Here is a 25,472-nt window from a genome sequence, read left to right on the forward strand (position 1 = left end):
AGTGCTGATTGCATTTTTGATTGTAAAAGTTCGGTCGTTATCCGCCAGGATGGAAGGTGTGATTGGACTTCGTCGAGCACTGAACACTTTCACTTCTGGAAGTTTCAGCTGTCTGAAAATAGCTCACAGGTCGTAGCACGAAGAGAGAAAGTTTTCGAACTTTCAGGGCAAAAAAAAAAAGAAACTGCATCATACCAAACTTGCCCCACATAGTCTCGCCACAAAAAGTGGGGCACACGTCACTGTCACTGGAATAACGATTACGCGCGTGAGCGAAAACGACGCACGCGGGCCATGTCAAGAAACGACAACAACAACAAAAAAAAGAGTGATACTGCGCATTGTAAAGAGAGAGCATCAGTGGCAGCCGTAATGAGACTTTCGCCTCTGCGCTGTAGCGTGGTCTGCGTCGGCGTTCCTTGACGACAACTCTACAATGCAAGCGCGCACAGGTGCACCTTCGAGACGACGCGGAGACGAGTCATATATATATGAGCATGCACGACCGCGCCGCTAAGACATTCATTAAAGGGGTCCGCGTCGATCAAGTAGAGAGCGCGTTTTTTGGGCAGCCGCTGGTGTAATGGTTGTCTCGTGTACGTCCGCGCCAAGTAGGCCATAAACCTAATCATTCCTCGTTTCCATGTGGGGACGTTGGCAGGGGTGTATTTGCGTGAACGGGAGAAGGCGAAAGCTGCTGCGCAGGACGAATGGCATGCGCACTGCGATGAGGACACGCCGCGTGCCTGCGCCGCGCCAGGAGGTGGTAAACGAAAGGAGCTCGACACAGTGACCGTCATTTTTCGCGTAGCCCCGTACGCGGGTTGTTGGAAAGCGCAAACGGAGCGTCGCCGCGCTTCAAGGACGAAGCGTGCTCTATATTACACGCACTGGAGTGATACACGGCAGTCACGCAGTAGGCTTCGCCTGGGCAGGGTACAGTTGAAGATGGAGGAGCCTTCCAAGACTAGCTCCTTCACAGTGCAGTCGTGTTTTCCTTATTTATTATTTTTCTTCAAAGCGGAGAAAATTGTGATTGATGGTGTTTAACGTTCCGAAGCTGGCCATACGGCTGTGCGAAAAAAAAAAAAACGCCCGTAGAGGCTTCGCTATGTTTTAATTTCTTTTTTTTTTACGATTTGGGGGTTATTAAATACGCGCTCCGCTGTCGGTGCACACGTGTGTTTGCATTGCGCCTGCATGCGTGGAAGTATTCAAGAGCGACCACTTACTTTGCTGCGGAGAGGTAACTGATAGCAGGGGAAAGTATCGCAAGCTTTCAGGGAATGCCAGCAAACCGTGGCAAACCTGTTAAGGCAGGTAGCGGAGAAGAAAATTAGAAGATGAAGAAACGTACGCCAGGATCTGGGTGTGAGCCATTCGTAGAGAGCAAGAGCAGAGCTTATTATATCAGGCCTGCGGGTATGGTAACGAAAGGTGGAAAGCATTCCGAGGTGACTGAATGCAGTGTTTAAGGCGCTGATAGCCCTAATGTGAGTATTGGCATTTGCTTTACATGAAACGCTCTAAGGGTCATACACTACGTGATGCATTACTGGCAGGCATCTGCAGGATTCGTGCCACCTTGCGTCCAAAAAAAGACGTTCTAATTTTTTAAAGGTCAAGTGCACATAATAAAACTTAAATCTACCGAGCGAGTGTTCGTTAAATTTATTTAATTAATTACTGCTGTGAACGTTTCGGTTAATATTTGACACTGCAAGTGTCCTTACCGCTGTCTTGTGATAGTCGCGATGACCGCTGCCACAAAAAGCAAGCAGTGCTCTGAAAAAATTGAATTTTTATATTCGAACACGCTGCCAAGCATGGTTTCTCTCTCTCTCTCTCCCTCTTACTTTCAAGGGAATTACGCAAATAAACCAAAAATGGCTAATTGCAGATGTAGTGGGACTCTGACGAACTGCGCTCTTGCTTCTTGAGGAGCCAGTTATAACATTTTTTTTTGCACAGAAGTGGAAAAAGAAAAGAAAAGAAAAGAATATTTCAGAATGAACGAACCAATCAATTTCAGGAGAGCCATTGATCCGGCCTATTTAATCCGTCCAGTGCTGTGGGACACCTGGTGGCTGCGACGGCGTGGTTACTTTTTTACCCAGAGCTACCTTGCTATCATTGTAATGATTATAACGCCTCAAAATGTCCCTAAACAACTCCGAGTTCAAACACAAGACACTTGTTTCTTTTTCGCCTTCACTACCCTTCCTACAGGTGCTATCTACTTCTCGCCACTTATTTCTTCATAAAACACGTGTACAATGTCAGCGCTGAGCGTTGAAACTAACAAGATTTCGCGCTTTAATGGCTACAGCTGTTATCTCCGCTTGCGCAGGCGAAAGTGCACAAAGCGAAGTGAAATCAGTTGATCGCACACGACAGTCAAGCGAAACAAGGCAGAACGGACGTGCGACTTCATGTAAAAGCAGGGTAGGGGACAATTCACAATTGATATTTCTCGTATATGGACCAATCGGGCACTTATTTTGTCATGACGTCACGAGAACGGACTGTTGGCGTCACGAATTTTGCCGAAAAGACTGGAAAAGTCAGGACACAACAACGCGCTCGTACTTGGTATTTTTCAGATTTTGTTTAGATGCTCTTCAATAAAAAAAAAAAGAAGACATGCCCACGAATATTGCAATCATTCAGCAAAGTGCGCATACTTATTGACGGCTCTCTGGAATGTCTGTTCACGTTCGCTGCCGCCGCGACGATATTTCTTTCCTCCATCTGTGCCGCCTGTGTAAGACAAGCGAAAGATATACAACAGCGCAGGTTCAGTGTAGACGGGTAGCACGACGGACGTTCGATCTTGTTCGAGCACGTTTTCTGCGCACGTTTTTTCACGGTAGCGCCTAATCAATTTCAGACACGCTAATGCAAATTCCGGCTTGCGTCAGTCGTTGCATCACTCTTCCTCGTTCGTAAATAAGTCGCGATTCCCTGATATGTGTGCTCGCATCGATCACAATTTATCAAATAGGCACGAATAGCTGTAAAACGTCAATACAACCTGTTAACCGGCTATGCGCAAATAATTGAACTCAACATGAGCTGTCATGGTGTTGGCCTATTACGTAATAGCCCCTTTCGATCCATTTTTAATAGCGGGAGATGGAAAAAGGCAATAATAAAGTGTTGATATTCCGCTTCGGTTCAACAACAACAACAACAAAAAAAAAAAACCGACAGGATCCCTTATGCCATCGCCTAAGACGACTCGAAGGCGAAAGCCATCTTCTTTTTTGACCCCCTCCGAAAGCTTTCTGCACCTAACGTGGTTTTGCGCTGCCTCCGTGATCACCCCACCTATGACCAAGCGACGACTTCTTGTGATGACACCATCATGTGACGTCACATTGACGTCATGATGACGTCACAAGTTTATCGATCTGCGCCGTCATGATGATGTCATATAGTGACGTCATCACGTGATGATTATTTTTGCATCACTCGTGCTGACGCGGCCAATGTCCGCGCCTGCGATTACTTTTCGCGTTTGATGAGGCATGTAAGGCTTTCGCCTTAATAAATTAATGCGGAAACTATGAGCATGGCGAGTTCTTCATGTCAAGTTGTATCAAGTGCAGTATAGTTCTTTTGGTTGTTTCGATTGTTCGTTTTACTTATATTTTGTTGAAGCGGCACAGTGGCGTATAAAATTCAATTTTTCCAGCGATTGTTTGCTGCTATGGATGACGAAAGCGCACTCATAAAGTCACACTAAGAGTGGCCGCTTACCAGCTTTCAGTATAACGTTAAGAGTATAATAAAAAATGTGCTAAGACTTACGCTAACGATGACTACCGCACACACTAAATCCGGTCAAGTGAAGAGCCCACGAAATATTCTAATATCGCAAAATTCGGCACTATGATGTCAACCTTTGAAATCAGTGTAATCTTGCGATACATATATACAACCATGACTCCTGTAGTGCGTAGAAATGAGTTTTTCGTATGGCTCAAGTATCTCCTTCAACAGCTATCTTTTGTTTTCCTCTACGAACACTTCGCATGCTTCTCAATTCTTACTCGCCTACGAATTTTCTTGACGCTCGTGCAGCTTTAAAATTGGCTTTTCTCGCGGCGCTAGCTTTTAGCAATGCTGAGCAAGCTTCTAAAGAGCAATTCAGCTTTGATTATCATTTTGCTCTGTTTGTCCGACTCTTCGTTGATCTCTCCGCGGTGGGTGTGAGCCACAAGATGAAACGACGACGACGACAACATCAACAACAACAACGACGTCTACAACAACAACATTAGCAATGTCTTCAGCAACATCAACAACAATTACAACAACAATGTCGACGAATACATCGTCACCACCGTCATCAACAACATGTCGACGAGCACAGCGGCAACGGCTCCCAATATTCTTTCCTCCGTTGTCCTTCAATGTGCGCGGTGTAACCAACACCTACTTCCTCGCAACTCCTGACTTTATCTCCTCCTTCTCCAAAATATACGGTAGCCAACCGGGTGCGACGTAGTTATCATTTCTGTTCTAACAGCGGAGTTGTTCTAACACTACCCTGCGCCGTAAGCATGTCTGTCCGGTGTCACGCAGGTCACGTGACACCAGACAGACAAATAGGTAAAGCAAATAAATAAAACAAAACGGTGATGATGCTCGAAATCATGACGATGATTATGATGTTAAATGATGGTTATCATGACGACGACGACGACGACGATCGTACGGACTCGCGAGTTTAATGCTTCGCTGTCCGAAGGCTTTCACGGTGGAGAGCAGGCTATATTTTTTTTCCATTCTCTCGCTACCTCTCCGCAGCTCAACTACCAAGGCGAAAGAAAAGGCTTTTCCGGACGTGTAAGGAGCGTGGGCTTTCGACGTCTTTCTCATACACCACTAAACAGTGCGCAGCAAAACTCGCCCGTGCATTTCCTGAATCCTTCAAGAGGACGCGAAAGCGTCTGAGTCCTGGGGGTCAGAGAATACTTCTAACTTACTCCTTCCGCTTTTCAGTGACGTAAAAGGAAAAAGAAAAGAAATTGAGCAGCTCGCCGAGCTGAGTGTCGCGGCGTTCCTCGGATTCGCTGCTGCACGTGAAGTCTTGCAAGCGCCAGGAACGATTTCGCGCGGTGTTCTTTTTGTACGATTTCGAAGAAACGGAAGATGGACTCCGCGGACTTCCGCATCGTTCGACACTGTACTAGCGGCATGACATTAATGATTCAGAGATCTGATGAACTGCGGGCAAAAGCCACTGGACTGATGGGTACCCTTAATCTTCTCCTGTCGCATTTTCCGTCCGCACAACGCCGCCACCCCTCGGATAACGTCAACTTTAGTTATCAGTGCAATTTTCGGCCCTCTTAACCAAATGGGAAGCTGGTCGCCACTTTTAGGGGCGAAGCACCGTAGTGTCTTGGCGTGTCGGCGGGCATCGTCGTGTCCTGTCGCCGCGTGCATCGTCGTGTCCTGTCCATTTGTTTGAGCGCAAGAGAGGGCGCCACCGCCTCAGCGCTCGCCGTGTGGCGAGAGAAAGCGAACGGCGAGCGTTGACTATGGAAACTAATGTGCCTCGATGCCTGCGCCCGAAGACGCGCATCAAGGCACCCTAATGGAAACTCTCTATCTGCGATGAACGCTGAACTATACCAGCTCGCAAGGAACGAGAACGCGTCCTCGCCTACGAGAGACAACGCCGACGTAGGCAGCGTCTACTAGCGAGTTTCTTGATTGAAAAACCGACTGCTCGCGCTGCACAACCGTTCACCGGCCACCCCGCATATACATATAGGCACAGGATCTTGACGTGCGATGTAGTGCCGGACCTGCCGGTGGGAGATTCCTCTTGTGCGTAGTGAGTGAGTGAGTGAGTGAAACAACTTTATTTGAACAATAAAGACTCGCAGCGTGCACGTTAACTAAAAGCGGACTGCGGGTCTCTGTGTCTAATCTTTCTTCTGTCTCTCATTGCCCATTAGCAGTGATTTTGCTGTGGGAAACACCGGCGCACACTGCATGCTTCGCCCTTCCACAGGTTTCACGTTAGTGGAGCTGTTTCATTGTAGCGCCGACGGTTCGGAATGACTTTTTGCCCTTTCATTCTTGCTTCTCGTTGGTGATAATTTGGTGTTTTTGGCGCAAGCGCTCGCGCCTCTCGCTAAGCTGAGACCATGAAGCATATGGCATCGCCGACTGTTCGTTTTATAGCGCTTTGGCAGCGCTACTAAAAGTTGTGTGTAAACAGACTTAAGCAGTTGCAATGAAACAGCGAGTAAGGTCTGCTATATCGTGGTCATTCAAACTAATTTTTCTCGAAGTGAGAATAACTCGCAATTTTCCGTGGCATTCCAATTGCCATTTTATATGACAGTCGAAAAACTCCGGACACCCGCCCTGGTAGCTTAAAGGCTAAGGTTTGACGCTCCTCAGCTCTAGGGCACGGGTTCGATTCCCTAACGCGGCGGCTGCATATTTATGGGGGCGAATATAAGGGTGTATGTTAAAGGAGTACTGACACGATTTTGAGACATCGTAAAAGGGACGTTTTTCGTTTCCTTGGTGTGCAGACAACACGTATAAGATATATTACTTTGATATTAAAGTTTTTGTCGCTGAACATCAGCAAGCCAGCCCCACCGCAATGGACATTATCGCGAGGAGTTAACACAGTTCCACTGAGTTTGCGAACTCTGCGTCCTGCATGCAGCCTAAATAGCAGAAATCACTGCCGGGGTCACTGGACGACAATTTACCCATCGTTGTTTACGTGCACCACGAGTAGATGACGGACCTGCCGCTAGTAAGTTGCGAGTTACTGTCTTCCCGTGACGTCACACTGCCATGACACGTCACTGAGAAACCGCCTCCTCGATATCGAAACCGAAAGTGTATTTTTAAGGTAGCGCTATTAAACGTATATTCGGCGCATTCCAAAGCACCACAATACTCTTTTTTTAGGGTTCTCGACACCAGTGCTTTTATTTTGAGCAAAAATTCGAAAATATTTAAAATTCGTGTAGGTACTCCTTTAAGAAACATCGCATGGCTAATATTAATCAAGAGCAACGCACTACGGCATGCCTCATAATGATATCGTGGTTTCGGCATATGAAACCCCAGATAAGAAGAAAATATATTGAACAAGGTGAGAAACGCGTCGCCCGATACCACTCGATTCCAGGAAAATGCTGCAACAGTTGCTCGAGCGCTGATAGCTTGAGTGCGCGGCACTAACAAAACACTGAAAAGGGGGATTGGATCCAGGGCTTGCTTTCTGTGTTAAACACAACATAATGAAACCAACAGACAATGAAACGTAGGTGCTGTCCCAATCGGCAGCAAGTTGTCTTTACGGCCACTTTAATTGCTTTACGTGTATACCATAATTACTACAACAGTTAAAAGACTATACTTAATGTTCCCTATGCCTGCCTCGGACATTGTCTGTTGGTTTCATTAGGTTGCGTGTAAGAAAACACCAGTTGTATTGGATCATTAAAGATAATTTCTTTCCCCTCCCACATTTCTCAGGACAACACCGCCGACCGAATTACACTTCAGCCAGTGGGAAATGGCTTCGACGTCGAACTGTACTGTGAGATAGGTGTTATGGGCGTAGGCTCCGAGAGGTATACGAGAACAGAGGTCCGCATTCGCTACTACATAACTATACACAGGTCGAGTGAACCCCATCGCTGACGCCGTGTGCAGTGTATAGCCGACTGCGGGGGGCCAATAGGGCGGCCGGAACTTCAGCGCGACAGGAACTTCCATGCAGGTCGTGCCTGGGAGGCGTGAGATCACGAGGTCGGCTCGCGCACGATTCAATTTTGAGAGCGGCACGCGGGTCTCACACCCGCCACTGCTGTGCACAGCTATACACGCCTCGCAAATGACGGCGATCACCGGCAGAGGCAGGAGAAGTGAGCGCAGAGTTGGGGGAGCCATGAGAGGCTGCGGAAAGGAGGGACCGAAGGGAACCGGATCACGATCGTGTGTGTGTGTGTGTGTGTGTGTGTGTGTGTGTGTGTGTGTGTGTGTGTGTGTGTGTGTGTGTGTGTGTGTGCGTGTGTGTGCGTGTGTGTGCGTGTGTGTGTGTACGTGTGTGCGTGCGCGTGCGTGCGTGCGTGCGTGCGTGTGTGTGTGTGTGTGTGTGTGTGTGTGTGTGTGTGTGTGTGTGTGTGTGTGTGTGTGTGTGTGTGTGTGTGTGTGTGTGTGTGTGTGTGTGTGTGTGTGTGTGTAGCTGCAGTCGGCGTCAAGAGATCAGGTACCACTAGGTCTGAGAACACTTCGAATGTCGCAGCGATTTGTGACTCTGTTTGGTCGAACTGCACAGCACATGTTGTTTACGCGTTTTATAACACGCCGGAAATATGCATGTTCATTCAACGCTACCTGCCGAAGGACCAGGGAATATTCCGTTTTTTCTGATGTCTCGTGGTCCTTAAAATTTTGACGCTGACTGTACGTGCGCATGTGTGAGTGTGCGACTGTGTGTTAGTGCGCATGTTCGTACGTGCTTGTGCGTCTGTGTGTTAGTGCGCATGTTCGTATGTGAGTGTGCGACTGTGTTAGTGCGCATGTTCGTATGTGAGTGCGCGCCTGTGTGTTAGTGCGTATGGTCGTACGTGAGTGTGTGACTGTGTGTTAGTGCGCATGTTCGTATGTCAGTGTGCGCCTCTGTGTTAGTGCGCATGTTCGTATGTGAGTGTGCGACTGTGTGTTAGTGCGCATGTTCGTACGTGCTTGTGCGTCTGTGTTAGTGCGCATGTTCGTACGTGAGTGTGCGACTGTGTGTTAGTGCACATGTTCGTACGTGCTTGTGCGTCTGTGTTAGTGCGCATGTTCGTACGTGAGTGTACGTCATGTGTATTAGTGCACATGTTCGTATGTGAGTGTGCGTCCTTGTGCTAGTGCGCATGTTCGTATACGAGTGTACCTCTGTGTGTGTTAGTGTGCATGTTCGTATGCGAGTGCGCGTCTGTGTGTTAGTGTGCGTCTGTGTGTTAGTGCGCATGTTCGTATGTGAGAGGGTGCAACGCGGTCTCTACTCTGCGTGCCCTTTTGTAAAAACAAGTGAAACATACATCTCGTTCTACATATATGTTTTTAAAGTTATTTAAGACCTCCCACCTCGGGTGAGCAAAAGGACGAGTTCCAAGCCTGCCTTTTCAGTCAAGAAATGTTTTATTCATTCATCATTACGATGCGTTGTTCGCAGGCAGGCACCTTTTGCACATTATGTATATATGTCGTATTCGATAACACGAGCATAAATGATAGCTTACTGCGGTGAAGATGCAAAACAGGCCACGAAGAACATAGTAGGAGATCCTGGATCGAGATTATTTCGACCACCTCGGGGTCTTTGCATACGCATTAAAGCGCAATACAGCGCTCTGAGTGCGTACGCACGAACACGCAGGCATGAACATCACGCAGACCACACCAACGTGTAAGCATAAATCGTATTCCTGCCCGCAGCAAGATTTTATCTTTTCTATGACCATCGAAGTATAGAGTCTGATGACAATGCAGCTTGGTATCGAAGGGACAATCATCTTGATATGTTAAAGGTCTCCGCTCCGCAAAAGGTGTGACGACAGTTACGCTTTCTCTCATTCGTGTACTTCTTGTCGCCTTGTGAATAATGTTCTTCAGAAAACTAGTCTCTCTGATGCATGCTACAGCTTCTTAAGCTCGTAGAATGTTTTTGCTGAGGTCACCAACAAATTTACTCTCAGTCACAGTAACGGAACTAATATTGCCAGCTGGAACACAGACGAAACAAGCAACACCGTCTCTTTTTGCTTCAAGGCGATGTCGATAATTACTTTCTAGCGAATGCGAAACTAGGATGTTTGCAAGTCTTTTGTATCTGCATTGATGTTTTTGCTGTCCATCGAACGGGTGACTCAAACCCACTATAAATGACTGTCACAGAAATAGTAGGTGAATTATTTTGGGTTGCATAAGCAGGAACAACCTTCAGAACTGCTGTGGAGTAAGTGACTTTGAAAGCTTAAATTAATTGTTACTACGCAATCAATAATGGCAGAAGCAATCAATGCCAACTCTTTCAAAAGTAAACATAAAAAGGAGTTACATTTAATAGGGCGTTTGAGCTCATAAAGAGGCCATGACACCCAATTATCGATCAAAATCCGTGTCATGTAGGCTAATCCTTGTGCGTTCACAAACAAGCAGGCAGAATTTAAGCGTATTTGGTAGAGCACTTAATTTATAACTGACGTATTTGTAAACCTGAAAGTTGGGCACCCTTGGCGCACTCGCGAGCCGTGACGTAACAAGTTGCTTGCTATGCGAGCGTCTGCATAACGGCGAACGATTTCGTTCCGTGGTCAGCTGCACGTGCAAATTGGGCTGTTTCATCTTTCTTTAGCTTGGCAGTGAAATTGAGCCATTTCCAGCGGCTGAAACTTTGGTAGAAAACGACGGCTCCACATCATGCGTCACATGACGTCACAGACGCCAAGGCAAAATGGCTGCCGCCGGCGGTGGGCGGGGTTTATATCTGGTGACTTCTAGGGCTTGTTTTGCACTGAAATATCTTTGTACAATCCGTTTCTGATATATGTATAGGCACAATAGACCCTCTAACTATATTTTTATCTGAAAACTGCAAATTGTTTGGTGGCCGGGTCATGGCCCCTTTAAACTCGTCATTCCAAATATGATAATATGCGATAATAAATTAATAATGGTACTTCTTGTTCAATATACCTGTAATATTAATGGAAGTCATAAAATCGAATTCCTTTCTTATGACTTTTCATAATTGGACGCGAATATCCTATTGTTAATATCTCCTCTTTAATCTACAAACACTGGATTTAATCGAATCGAATTTTATTTCTCCTGTCTACAACAGAAAGGAAGCAGAAGCTAAAGGCCATGCGACCTGACAATCTTTTCATTACATTCTTTGACATCCTTTTTTTGCAGTTTTTTCCCTACTACAACCCATTTAATGACCCTTGCAGTGGGTATAATGCTATAGCCACATTACTTATCGACCAACCAACTGACGGTCATGTATTTTAATTGGAATACCACCAAACCTTCTCTATAAGGCAAATCAGTTCTACGGAAGCTCGCTAGGCGAAGGGAGATCCTGGACCAGGGCGAATTTTTCGTCACCTGGGAAGCTTTCTTTCTCGAAAGTCTCTATGAATATTTTTTTCGTAGCTTCAAATGTGTGGGTGACCCTTTCATGAACTCTTTCATGAACCTTCTATGGATGCACAAAATGCACGCGGAGGTCCCTGCTTACGGCACTCTAAGTCAGCAGCCGTATTTACGATTCGTACTTTTTCAAGCGAAGCTCACTTTGACTCACACTTTTCGGTGGCGCTGTCTTACGGGAAAAAAACCCGGTGCGGGAGAGCTAGCAGAAATGAGGCCATCGAAGGTGCACGGGTCGTGCGCGTATTTGTGTGAGCCGTTTTCCAATAACTGATGTTCTCTCGATCGCGGGCTTGTCGGTGATAAGCCGTTTCCCATATGGCAATCTGGTCTTTTCACCTTGGCACTTGAGCTGCGAAGAGAAAGAGAGAATGAAAAAGAAAGCAGGTCAAGATCCAGTGCCTATACATAAGCGATGGCCGGTGAACGGTTGTGCAGACCGAGCAGTCGGTCTGCACAATTGAGAAACAGCGTCGACGCTGACTGCGTCGGCGTTGTCTCTCGCGGGCGAGGGCGCGTTCTCGTTCCTCGCGAGCTGGTAGTTCAGCGTTCATCGCAGAAAGAGCGTTTCCATAGTCAACGCGCGCCCTTCGCTCTCTCTCGCCACATGGCGAGCGCTGAGGCGATGGCGCGCTCTCTTTCGCTCAAGCAAATGGAGCAGACGACGATGCACACGCGACAGCAGACGACGATGCGCGATGCACGCCGACACGCCGAGACCCTAAGGTGCTTCACCCTTAAAAAAATCACAGCATATCCACGGAGTGAATGATGATGAGTGGGCGAAGCTGCGGAGGTTCATCGGTAAACCGTGAATCTTCCGTGAATTCTGCCCAGTACATCATCACTGACGTGAGATCGGGCGCGTTTATACTAAAGGTTCGATGAGAGTTATGATGACTTGCAGCTCACTTTAATTTTACATGTACGCTGTGAATTTTCATTGTTTAATCACGCACAGGAGAAATCGCACAAACGCACTACCTTGGAGGTCAAAATCCAGTGCCTATATATACGGGGTGGTCAGTGAACGGTTGTGCAGCGCGAGCGGTCGGTTTTTAGGGGCGAAGCTCCTTAAGGCGGCACCCGTTCGTCCCTCGTCGTGCTCGTAGTAGTGAGTAACAAGTCTTACCCTTTGACCTCCAAGGTGGTGCCGGTGGGAGATTTCTCCTGTGCGTTGTTGAACAATAAAAAATTCGCAGCGTGCGCGTTAACTAAAAGCCGAATTCTTCTGTCTCTGTAGAAGTGTAAGTGTTAGCTAAAAGCCGACTTCTTCTGTCTCTCATTCTCATTAGCAGCCATTGTTTACCTCCAAGGTAGTGCCTGGTGAGATTTCTCCTGTGCGTGATTAAACAATAAAAATTTTGTTCAAAACGCCGTTGATTGATGAAATAAACCACGAAAGACGCCAGATGTTTTGTAAAAACAAAACGAAAGAACGCCAGATGTTTCTAAAGCAAAACGAAAAAGACGCCAGCTGCTTAACGAAAGACGCAAGGTGTTTTCTAAAGCAATGGTTTTCTAAACAATGAAAATTCACAGCGTACATGTAAAATTAAAGTGAGCTGCAAGTCGTCATAACTCATCGAACCTTTAGTATAAACGCGCCCGATCTCACGTCGGTGATGATGTACTGGGCAGAATTCACGGAAGATTCACGGTTTACCGATGAACCTCCGCAGCTTCGCCCACTCATCATCATTCACTCCGTGGATATGCTGTGATTTTTTAAAATCAAGACGCTGCCGCGACGCTGCCTGCGTCGGCGCCGCTGCGTGCGAGGCAAGATAGGGGGGGGGGGGGGCGTAGGAGTGGAGAAAGAGGGGGAAGCAGGAGAGGAGAGGGCGATACATATCACGTACTGTCGCAGCGCATTGTCCTTAGGGAGCCTTCATGTGTGCACGCCCCCTCCGTTTTAGGGGCGAAGCTCCTTAAGGCGGCACCCGTTCGTCCCTCGTAGTCGTAGTCGTAGTAGTCGTAGTGCGTAACCAGTCTTACGCTTTGACCTCCAAGGTGGTGCCGGTGGGAGATTTTTCCTGTGCGTTGTTGAACAATAAAAAATTCGCAGCGTGCGCGTTAACTAAAAGCCGAATTCTTCTGTCTCTCATTCCCCATTAGCAGCCATTGGCGCGGTTCCAGTAGGAAACGTTAGTAGAAGTAGAAGTGTTAGCTAAAAGCCGACTTCTTCTGTCTCTCATTCCCATTAGCAGCCATTGTTTACCTCCAAGGTAGTGCCTGGTGAGATTTCTCCTGTGCGTGATTAAACAATAAAAATTTTGTTCAAAACGCCGTTTATTGATGAATAAACCAACGAAAGACGCCAGGTGTTTGTAAAGCAAACGAAAGAACGCCAGATGTTTCTAAAGCAAAACGAAAAAGACGCCAGCTGCTTATCGAAAGACGCCAGATGTTTCTAAAGCAATGGTTTTCTAAACATGAAAATTCACAGCGTACATGTTAAATTAAAGTGAGCTGCAAGTCGTCATAACTCATCGAACCTTTAGTGTAAACGCGCCCGATCTCACGTCGGTGATGATGTACTGGGCAGAATTCACGGAAGATTCACGGTTTACCGATGAACCTCCGCAGCTTCGCCCACTCATCATTATTCACTCCGTGGATATGCTGTGATTTTTTTAAGACTGGTTACACACTACTACGACGGGGACGAACGGGTGCCGCTATAAGGAGCTTCGCGCCCCTAAAACAACTCAACCAGTTCCACGCCGTGAGAGCCGTCGCAGCGAAACTGTAAGCGCGCGAGTGCATGTGAGGGTAGACAGCTTAGTCTCATTATGAGAATCATCATCATCATCATCATCATCATCTTAATTTCCAGCATCATCATCTTGTCGTTTCATTTACCTCTTTATACACAGCCCCTCTGGTCACGCGACCTGCACGACAGCGGACATACATGTATACGGCGCAGCAGAGTTACCACAGCTCCGCAGTTAAAACAGAAAGGATAACCACGGTTGGCTACCCTATATTTTGGGGAAGGAGGAAAGAAAGTCAGGAGTTTCGAGGAGACGGGTATTAGTTACACGAAGCCTTGCATAGCTGTGTCATCGGTTGCTAGGCAACGCGCGGTGACATTATCGCTCCGCGGAGTTTTTTGATCGCGACGGACGGACCAACGCTCGGCTTAAACGGCTCCGCAGCTAAAAGAAAGAAAGAAAGAAAGAAAGAAAAGAAAGGGTAAGGGATCCTAAGTTTTTTTTAACATTAGGCATTAAACGATCATCATCACCAATGACCAAATTAGTCACGGGCCTCTCACGGGTGCACGCACCACGAATGCAGCATACGAAAGAGAATGACGAAGAAGTAGGTGACGAGAGAGCCGGACGCGATTTTGCTGTCTCTCGCCAACGAGAATCGACGCAAACACCTCGAAGAGGACGGGCCAGCTTCTTGGATTGGCGGTTGCCATACGGTGAAACAAACACCGATCGACAGGGTGTAGCCATCTAAGGAGGACATTCGAGGAGGAGTAAAATCTGCGAGCTCTAGCGTCTTCGCGTCGCCATGCGGAATGACAAGGACGACGAACCCGAATCAGCAGAGGACGCAGATGATTCGTCCAGGATTATAGCAGAGTACGTTGCAATGCATTTATTCCGTGGCAAGGTGATCACAGATAGCTTTTTAATGCGTTAGCGTTACACTTTCTGACAAAGACGTGTATGACTGTAAAACAAAGACGTGTATGAGTGCGAAAAGCTGACGTATTTTTAGTGACATAGCACTGTGTTGCCGGTTAATCTTCTCTGTTATTAGCCAGGGCCGTCTAATGTCCCCTACTGTGGACTAATGATGACTGTTCATTTAGAGAAGGTAAACAGACGTAATTAAAGCTGATACTAAGGCACTTTCTCGCACCGCTGAATTTTAAAGGCGTATGTATGTATGTATGTATGTATGTATGTATGTATGTATGTATGTATGTATGTATGTATGTATGTATGTATGTATGTATGTATGTATGTATGTATGTATGTATGTATGTATGTATGTATGTATGTATGTATGTATGTTGTAGATAGATAGATAGATAGATAGATAGATAGATAGATAGATAGATAGATAGATAGATAGATAGATAGATAGATAGATAGATAGATAGATAGATAGATAGATAGATAGATAGATAGATAGATAGATAGATAGATAGATAGATAGATAGATAGATAGATAGATAGATAAGCGTCGGTTAGCTTCATGTTTGTTGGTGTGGTTTACATATATCATTTATGCTGATTCCAACAAGCGCATTATATATATCATATTTCTCGTCGCGTTGGATTATTTGTTATCGCGTGTGTGACGCAGTGCCATCCGCGCCCGACGACAATTTCTGTACGGTACGGGTTCGGTGGCTGCCACCATGCTCGGCCTGGCGTCTCTCGTGCTGTTCGTGTTTTACTTTGCCGCCGGCGGCCCCAGAGAGCCGGACCCGTCTCCTTCCGAGATCGGACAGTACAGCGGCTGGGCCGTCGTCACCGATGTGCCGGGGTGCAAGCAAATACCCAGGTATAGTACACCCCTTCGAGGCGCTTTGTACGCATTTGTGTACGCAACTAGTCTTTGCTAGGTGTGCCGACTGGCGGCTAGAGAAGATTATAGGAAAAATACAGCGCGCATGCACTCTAAGAGCAAAAAGAGCATGTACGACTCCTTTCGGGGAGTCTTGACTTGCCACGTATATGACTCTCTTTAAAGAGGCACGTTATAGCTCTCTTGTGGGTCACACGACTCTCCAAAGAGACTTGACGTGCCTTTTTAAAGAGAGTCATATACGTGGCATATCAAGACTCCCCCTGAAGGAGTCAAAATACTTCTTTTTTTCTTAGAGTGTACGGCACGAGACGAAGAAAGGTGACGCAACACAAGCGCTGTTCTCCACGGGCGATTTATTGGAACAATCGGGTTATTTAAATGGGCATGATGCACATTATGGACAAGCGCATAGAAACTGCAGCGAGGAAGCAAACAGTGCGAATGAAAATATTCGCCAGGGGAACTGCACGTGCGCGACAGAATGGCATGTCAATCAAACACAGGAATCATAGGTTTAGTTCTTCTCCATGTAAAAGATATCGAAGTTTGGCTGACGCATGACTCTCCCTCTTTTTTAATGCGGTTTCACCAGTTCTCTTATCGTCTGACCCTGTCTGATCCTTATTTGTGAAGAGCACCGTCATATCATTGAAAAGGGGCGTGCACCTACGCGTCTGGCAGTACAAAGGCAGACTGGCATACGTGTAAACTTTACTAAGAAACATCAAGATACATTGAGCTTTGGGTGAACTGAACCTTCTGCGTAATATGTGTGCCTTCATTTAACTCATTTTGCAGTGTACTGTTGAAAATGATGGCATTACTAAAGGCACCACCATGTTCGACGAGTCGTTCGACGTTCCGCTTTCTGCGACACATGTCGAAAGTATTATTTTTTCATTGCTCGAAATGAATATAACCAAAAACTAAATTGCACAATATTTCCAGCGTGAGATTGGTTTCTATTTATGCAAATACAGGATATGAATGATTTCAGAATAAATATGTATTTAGTTACAGTTAAGATTAATTACAATAAAATACATAATCGATGTATTACAACATTATTTTTCTTGCAATAGGATATCGAGTGCCTTAAAATTACGCATTCACACACAGTTCTTCATAAGTCGCTCTCGAAAGGGGTACATCAGGCGCAAGAGGGCGCGAATTCGATCCATCAAAAGGGTCGAATATTCCGCCCAGCTATACCAGGCAGCCAGTGAGTGCAACTAGAAGAGATCGAATCGAAGGTTCTTCGAGTCACATCGTGCGCGTATTCGATATTAATAGCGTTCGAATGTAGAAATTGGTCGCCGAAGCAAACGATATACGAACTTGGCCTGGTAGACTGCGATGCCTGATTACATTATTCTATAGATGCATGTAATTTATGCCATTCACAACAGGTAGTGTGGGCAATTTAGAAGCTTGGAAAAACGTAAATGCCTGCTTTATGCTATTGCCTTTCCAAATGTGGTTTCTTGCCGTAGGATTATTCGAAGCAGTCCTCATGTGGCTCGATAGGTCTTTTACAAGTAACTGAAAACTGGACAAGTTGAGAGGAATTCACCACGGAAAGCTTTCAGCACGCACACAACAAACGAAGACGTAAGGAAAAAAGACATACAAGCGCTGACTCGGGACTGCACGCATAAGTGTTGTTATCTTTCATAGAAAGAAAGAAAGAAAGAAAGAAAGAAAGAAAGAAAGAAAGAAAGAAAGAAAGAAAGAAAGAAAGAAAGAAAGAAAGAAAGAAAGAAAGAAAGAAAGAAAGAAAGAAAGAAAGAAAGAAAGAAAGAAAGAAAGAAAGAAAGAAAGTGGAAAGAACATAGGGGAATCTTGGGAGCTGAGTTATCGAATCGAATACCAATCAAATGGCAAAAACAATTTTGACTCGCATCGGCAATTTCGAACGTTATTAGTACACCCCTAAGCACAGCAATATCTTGGCCGCGTACACTGTATTAGAGGTATAGGATATAACACGTACATACTCCACGTGCAAATTCGGCAAACGTACAGCATCTAATCAGTTCTCTTTACTTTGTTGGGTGCCCGAAACGTCCCTGATTCTAATTTCAAACTGCAATGGGCGCATAGTTTTCAGTAATCAAGACACAACCAAGGTGCGCGAAGGGTCTTGGTTTCGGTCGATATACACCCCAAATAACCGTTAACCTTTTTTTAAGGGGGTTTATTAACTAACTGACATCGGTGCTCGTCACAACGAGACTCGCCGCTGTTCGCCATTCACCGTTGTTTACCGTTCGCAGCACCGTGTACACGAGGAACGGCACAATGGCCGACGCCGCCGTGGCTACCATGCTGTGCATGGGCGTTGCGCATCCGCACGCGTCGGGCCTCGGCGGCGGATTCGTGGCGCTGCATTATCACAGGTAACGTGTGTTGCTTTCCAACTTCGCCCCGCCACGGTGGTCTAGTGGTTATGGCGCTCGACTGCTGACCCGAAGGTCGCGGGATCGCATCCCGGCCGCGGCGGCTGCATTTTCAATGGAGGCGAAAATGTTTGAGGCCCGTGTACTTAGATTTAGGTGCACGTTAAAAAACCCCAGGAGGTCGAAATTTCCGGAGTATATACTCCACTATGGCGTCTCTCATAATCATATCGTGGGACGTTGAACCCCAGATATTATTATCATTATTATGCTTTCCAACTTCGATGCGAAATGGTGGTCGCTCTGGCGGACAGCGTAAACCTAACAAGATTTAATAACTTGCAGAAGTTTATATGTTAAACTTTAATGTGTATTTATTCACGGGCATTGGAACTACGAACAAGTTAAGGCTAATTAAAACACGTTCTATCGTTTTTGTTTTGTCGCAGGTAGACATGATATCACCATGATTTTGGATTCCACATTTAGTGCGGGGCCCAAAAAAGGCATTTGCGACCGCATAATCACCTCCGCAACATTATGCTTGTAGGGTTAACCTCGCGGAAGCTGTTCCACTTTGTAATGACGTACTTGCCTTTCATTTTTTTATCACTGTGCCAAATGCATACTGTTCTTAGAGGGAAAAAAAAGGTTGACGGCTTAGAGCGCCATGCATCGTACCCTATGCTATGCGAGAGTGGTAAGCTGTAAAAACTAGCACTATAGCGCTTATTTGGGTCAGGTGGTAGATGTTCATAGAAAACGAGATACAGCGTGAGCCACAGGACAAAGACAGAGGCGGACCATCTCTTTCCGTCTCTGTCTTCGTCGCGTACTTCGCCGCGAAGTGGTACTTCGTCGCGTACTTCGCGCTGGTCCTCGTTTTCTATGAACCGCAAGAACTAACAGACCCGGAGGTGGGGGGGGGGGGGTGTTACGAGAATATGCAAGAAAATACTGTTATGCAGAAATAGTGCCTCCACTAATGTGGGCATACAAAATTCATTCATTCCGCACATGAATAAATATCGTGTATGTCGCAGAAAAAGAAAATTGGGACAGTATTCTGCGCATGGTCAGAATTATACTGAAATGATTATACGCGCTTCTTGGCTAGCACCTGGTCACCTGTGATGCTAGCGCGAGAAGTAGACAGTTTCACAGCAATGCCTTATATGTATGTAGCAGTGCTGGGCAGTATCGAAGATACATGTATCTTAGATACTATCTTAGATACTCTTTGGGTATCTTGTATTCGTATCGCGATACGTCCCGCAAAACGGGTATCTGTATCTGTATTTCCGATACATTCAATAATGTATCGTGTATCTTAAGATACAAGATACTTCTATAGAAACACCCCCGAGCGAAACAATAAACGTGACTGAACTCCGCTTCTCAAGCTGATACTGCTACCGCTAAGCCACCAGAATAAAACTAGGCGACAGTGACATTCTTTTATTTTTTCCGCCAGAGTGCTTCAGCGAGCACACGCTATTAGTTCTACGCGTCCCCACTGGTGGAACAGAGTCACGTGATGGCACTCGGGCCATCTCGACAAAAACTAGCGCGCGAAAGTCTACGCGCATCCGGCCTTTTGTTTTCTCGATGTTTACTTTCTTTGTAGTTGTGTCAGTGTTATGACATTTGTTCGTAGCCACGGTACTGTGTTGCGTATTCCATTGCGTGCGGCGCCTTCCGCTCAAATTATGATGTGTCATTATTGTTATCGATAGTGTCGTTATCGAAGTTTTTCTCACGTAGTGCTTTGTTTGCAGTCTCAGGAATGCAAGAATGGGGTTGCTTTGCGTCCCGCTGCTTTCACACATCAGCGATGAGTGATATATCGTGGATGTAAGCTTCACTTACATCCGACGAGATTCACTTATATACAAATGAGGTAATAACAACCATCGCACCTCTGTTGCCGATGCTGGATGCTGTAGAACGAGACGAGCATTTACGAAACAGAAGATATTTTGGCGCACTCTTTCTTTGTACTTCCTGCTGAATTATCCAAGAAATTTTATTAATGATAAGTTGACCGTTAGCACAGTGCTCTCTTTGCTGTCCTCCATTTGCATTACCTGGGCTTCTGTATAGTTTTTGCCCGCCTGTTTACTGTAATATGTCTTTTGTAACCTGTTCCTAAATTCGTTCTCTGCTTTATTTTTATTTTTTAACTACCTGCGTCATTGCTACTATTCCCATATATAAATTCCATGTGAGTTTACTGTTATGTAAAGGCGATGATGAAGACAAAAGTATAATAATTTGAGCGTGCTTAGATGACACCGTAACAAAAACTCTGCTTACGATATAGTAAAATAGCGAAATTGAGTTTGCATTACAATAAATGAAATTATAAAACAAATCAAGAACGTTAGGAAGGGTATTTAAGAAACAAAGTAATAAGTACTCCGTTTTTCTTATGAGCGTCCCCACGAGCCGTTTCATGCTATTTTCTATAGGCAATGAGTCTTCTCTTGTCGCACCTTAAGATTTAAGTTGACGATTCATCATGCTCTGTTGTCATAGTTTTTAGGTGTGCCGCCTTTATCGTATTTATACAGGGTTCTTCATGTAACTGGAACCAAATATTTACAAAGAAGTGGTTAACCTCAACTGAATAAAACCAACGACATAGTTTATCGTGATGTCGTAAACCATGTGGTATTTTTATACATCGCTTAATTTGTTAATTCACTAAGATGAATTATGCAACGTGTATAATATTCACTTTAGGGCCAAGTGCGTTTCGTTACTTTGTAGAGGGCATTCCAAAACGACCGATCAAACTTTTTGTGGAAACGTACAGGGGGGATGTAAACAAACGAGAACAGTGCGGCATCTACATTCTCCACTGTTTCGCATATCTTTTCAAGCTATTGTACCCTGTATGATAATAAAAGCCAATAGAGTCTTCCATTATACAATCAAGCACCATTCTAGCATCTTTTTATTGTCACCAAGGTCGCAGCGTGAGGAAAACAGCGCGCAGCACTCTTCAAATTTCTTTCCATCCCCACTGTACATGCTACGTAGTGACTTTTTCCGACGTTTATAGAAAGCCGGAGAAATACTACCACGTACTGCCTTCATGCGCTATCGTACTGCAGCGCCCTCAAACGTGCATCGAGCGCAACGACCGGCGAGTGGACCGCGGCAAAATGAGCGGCCGCTGCTCTAAGCATCGGCTCCACAGTGCGTCCGCATTTCTGACTGCCGCACGCGGCACGTAAACGACATCGTCCCTGAGAAGCGATAGGCTGACGGTTCGCGCGCCGGTTGTTTCGGTGGAAGCACGTTTCAGAGCGCTGCCGTACGGTAGTGCATGAGCGCAGTGACGTGGTTTGATTTCATTCACCACGCAGCACGTACGTCGCCAAAAAAGTTCTATCGGTCGTTTTCAAATGCGCTATATTACGTGACGAAGCGCACTTGGCCTAAAGGTATTATTGAAAATGTTGCGTAATTGCCCTTAGTTAATTAACCAATTCAACGCTATACAAAAATACTACAACGAGCGCCACATGACGGTAGACCATATGCCGTCGGTTTCATTCAGTCGCGGTTAACCACTTCTTTTTTTAATATTTTGTTCTGCTTACGTGAAACGTGTATACTTATTCAATTTGATTGTTTAATACAGAGCCGCCCTGCTATTTCGCTTATATTCATTTTCCTTGTTTAGGTCATCATATTTTTTTGTTTTTTTCACTTTTAGAAATCAGCAGGTAGCAGAGCTAGAAGTGGCAATAGTGTGAATAAGAGCGATATCCTGCGACGCTTTGTGCCGGTGTACTATATGTCTGGGACGTCTCTGGGTGGTACAACTCCTCTCGGAGAAGAAATGGTGCAAGATTGCACGTTAGTGAATATGTTGCTAACGAACGCTTTACGCCAGCTGATAAGTAGAATATGAAAACCCATTGCAGTTTTATGTCCTGAATGAATTTTGAGCACTGACTCTGTAGCTGTCGTCTTCAAACGATGCAACACAAGAAATATCGCTACCAGCGTTGCTGCTCTACAACTGTCCGGTGATGCGGTATTGCGAAAACGGTAATACGCTTACGGACAAGGTAAGCCTGCAGAGCGGAAATCGCGACATCGTGCGGAAGCTTCGTAATAGTGGTCTTGCAAATAGATGGCGACGCGCTAGCTGATCGCCAAGTAGAGCAGCGACACCTATCAATTACAAAAGTGTCAAACAAAAACCACTGACAGCGCAGTGTATAAAGAGCTGTCATGTTAAACAGCCAAAGAAATCTGAATAATTTGTTTCAGAATGAAACGAGTATACTTTCAGCAGGATGGAACTTTCAGAAGGATGGAACTTTCGAGATACAAACAGGCATTTCAATAAAATTATACAGAGTTGGTCGCATTAAGAAATTTTCCAGTAAACACTTTTGTAAATAGGTCTTTGCTGCTTCACTATATCGATATGTAGTAGTAAATTTGCAAATGTATCGAAGTATCTTAAGATACAATTGGGAAGTATCGTATCGGATACAATTATTGCGCTAGTATCTTGTATCTGTATCTCAAATACTTCTTGCCCGAGTATCTTGTATCGTATCGCGATACAATTTCGAAGTATCTTTGCCCAGCCCTGGACTATGTAGGCTACAGTTTGAAGCATAACCAGCATATTCGCGATATCTTTTCTTCTTTTCTCGATAAAATAACGGAGAAAAGCTTAAGTGGAAGTTTATAATAATTAATCAAGTTTTACGCGCCAAAACCACGATATGATTGAGAGACGCCGTACTGGAGGGCTCCGGAAATTTCAACAACCTGGGGTTCACTTAACGTACACCTAATATCTAAGTACACGGGCCTCAAACATTTTCGCTTCCATCGAAAACGCTGTCGCCGCGGTCGGAATCCGATCCCGCAACCTGCGGGTTACCAGTCGAGCACCGTAACCACTAGACCACCATGGCGGGTTTAAACGGAATTTAGTAGACGTTATAATGGTATCTCCGGACAAGGATATGTTTTCTTTTTGCCACTGTATATGTGTCAGCGCATTTGTCTTGCCTGCCCATTCCGCAGCAGTGCTACTGGCTCAGCATCGCACTGTAACTGCGAACACATACCCGCGGTGTACATAAAAGCCCGAAATTCCGACGAAGAAAACAAAACAGAGCAAAACACCGCAATTGCCGGCGTACATTTATTGGCTATGGAGTCCGCCTCATGTCTAGCGGGCTACAGGCAAGAATGATTGTGCTTGGAAATCGTCGTTTTATGAGTCACCCCCACGGAAAGAGTGACCAGAAATATCCGTGAAGGCATTCATACTACAAAAGTAACGTTTGACCCTGGCTTGAAATTACGACGAGAAAAAAAAAAATGTGGTGCCACCCACAGAAAGCTTCTGTACCGATCACATTCCACAAGGGCCGCCGTAGATCCGTGAATTTCTTCGTGGTTGTGATCGAATACATTAATTTTTTTCTTTCGCAGCAAGAGCATGGTACACTGCCGCGAACGCGGTCGTGCACGTTTTAATGAATGGGCGCAGTTATTTATCGCTGATCGGGTTTCGTTGAGAGGCCACGCTTTCTCGAATGTTCATGGCGGGGTTACTTTTTTTGTACACGCGGCGAGCCTGTGCTATCCACTTGGTATGTGCAATCGTTTCCATCTGGTGCTACGGCACTCCGGTTCGCTTTCTGGAGGAGTTAAATCGATTCTTTGTTTGGTGCGATGATTTGTGAGGTTGGTTAGCGCTCATAAGCGACTAGCTGGGAAAGCTAACTACGGCAATTTTCGGCATGCAGAAAGAAAATAAACGCCTTGAAAGGCAAATCTAAGAACTTCAACGCGTTTGAATCGGAACAACACTATACAACCAGTTCTTTTTTTCTTTGTTATCGTGCAGATAAACGGTGAAATGCTAGGTTATTTATTTCACATTTTCGAAGCGCGAATGCTTGAGTCCAGACGGAAAATTACAACGGGCATGTGACAGCGGCCTCCTTTGGAATGCTAATTCACGCGACCGTAGGCGCTGTCTAACTAGAAAATATGGTAATATGCACGCTAGCCGTTCACTTCAAGATAAGCAGTACTGGGTCAAGAATGTTGTTCAGTTATTTTGTTTAATTTAAAACTTACACCAGGTAAATTTATGTTGCAAGCCTTGGCATCAAGATCAAGTCATTTAGCTCAAGTATTTTGCTTTCACCTCAAGAAAGCCTTATGCTCTGACGGTCATGTATTTGCCACACGTGATTAGCATTACAAACAAAACAGGAATTTAGGGCAAGGTGGAGCCTTCAAGGCTTGAACAGAGAATACCACTACAGAGACGTTTCCTGTTGAATGATTTCTCATCACTAATTAGCATTAGAGCTTCTTCAGGGAGAGAGGGCAGCTGCGAGGCGGTATAGCGGTTACGGTGCTCGGCTGCTGACCTGAAAGTCGCGGGTTCGATGCCGGCCGCGGCGGTCGCATTTCGATGGAGGCAAAATGCTAGAGGCCCGTGTACTGTGCGATGTCAGTGCACGTCAAAGAACACCCGATGGCCTAAATTTGCGGAGCCCTCCAAAAGGCGTGCTACATAATCATATCGTGTTTTTCAGCACGTAACACCCCGAAAATTATATCAGAAGGCGGCTACGCATTTTGCCTAGTTGGGCAGTTCCTCTTTTCTCACGTCCTTTGAGATGCGCTGTCACTACTACAACGGAGACTTCTCTGGGAGTGTGATCTATTTCCGCCCCGACGAGTGTTGTCGTGGGCTCTCCCTAATCCGTGTTGTTGCAGAGGATCGAACCTAATACCAACCACTTCCGCTGTAGTTTCTGTGCCTTGTGAGCTAACCCAGGAAGATAGGCCAAATCGCGTAGCGACGGCAAACTAACCGTCAACTCGAAGATCGTCGATAGCGAATTTTTGCTTTCTCGACTAACTACTCGGCATAACAAATCTGAAGCGTGACTGTTGTTAGTAATTTATTCATAACCTTCTTTCCGGTTTGTGCTTCACTGAATTGCTCAGCTCCGTGCGTTTTACATAATACCGTACACATTAGCGGGCGCAGCACGTTAATGTGTAACTCCGTCCTTGCTCATTGTGCGTTTGCGATGTGATTAACGAGCACGTACAGCAAAGCCCAAAGGCGCTCAAAACCAGCGTGGAAGGCAAGCAAGGCTGGCATTCTTCTCATGTCCAGGATCACTAAACGAGCCCGCGTGCTGATTGCCACCGAGAGCGCTCCCAGGTCCGCACGCCGTGAGAACTTCACCGATAGCAAGGCACTGCGCAGCGGTGAGTGAGATTGTTTAAATG

The 25,472-nt window shown here is 45.7% G+C and overlaps 1 protein-coding gene across 1 annotated transcript in view; it reads left to right on the plus strand.

Annotated features, from left to right (window-relative positions):
• Positions 1-14,733: 14,733 nt before the first annotated feature.
• LOC119397489 (scoloptoxin SSD14-like) overlaps positions 14,734-25,472 on the plus strand; it is a 29,785-nt gene continuing 19,046 nt past the window's right edge. Inside the window, exons 1-4 of the mRNA XM_037664914.2 lie at positions 14,734-14,804; positions 15,538-15,738; positions 18,042-18,164; positions 25,357-25,451. Coding sequence (XP_037520842.2) covers positions 14,734-14,804; positions 15,538-15,738; positions 18,042-18,164; positions 25,357-25,451 — 490 coding nt within the window. The remainder of the gene's footprint in view (positions 14,805-15,537; positions 15,739-18,041; positions 18,165-25,356; positions 25,452-25,472) is intronic.

The sequence above is a fragment of the Rhipicephalus sanguineus genome, chromosome 6 (assembly GCF_013339695.2).
Source record: "Rhipicephalus sanguineus isolate Rsan-2018 chromosome 6, BIME_Rsan_1.4, whole genome shotgun sequence".
NCBI classification, from domain to species: domain Eukaryota; kingdom Metazoa; phylum Arthropoda; class Arachnida; order Ixodida; family Ixodidae; genus Rhipicephalus; species Rhipicephalus sanguineus.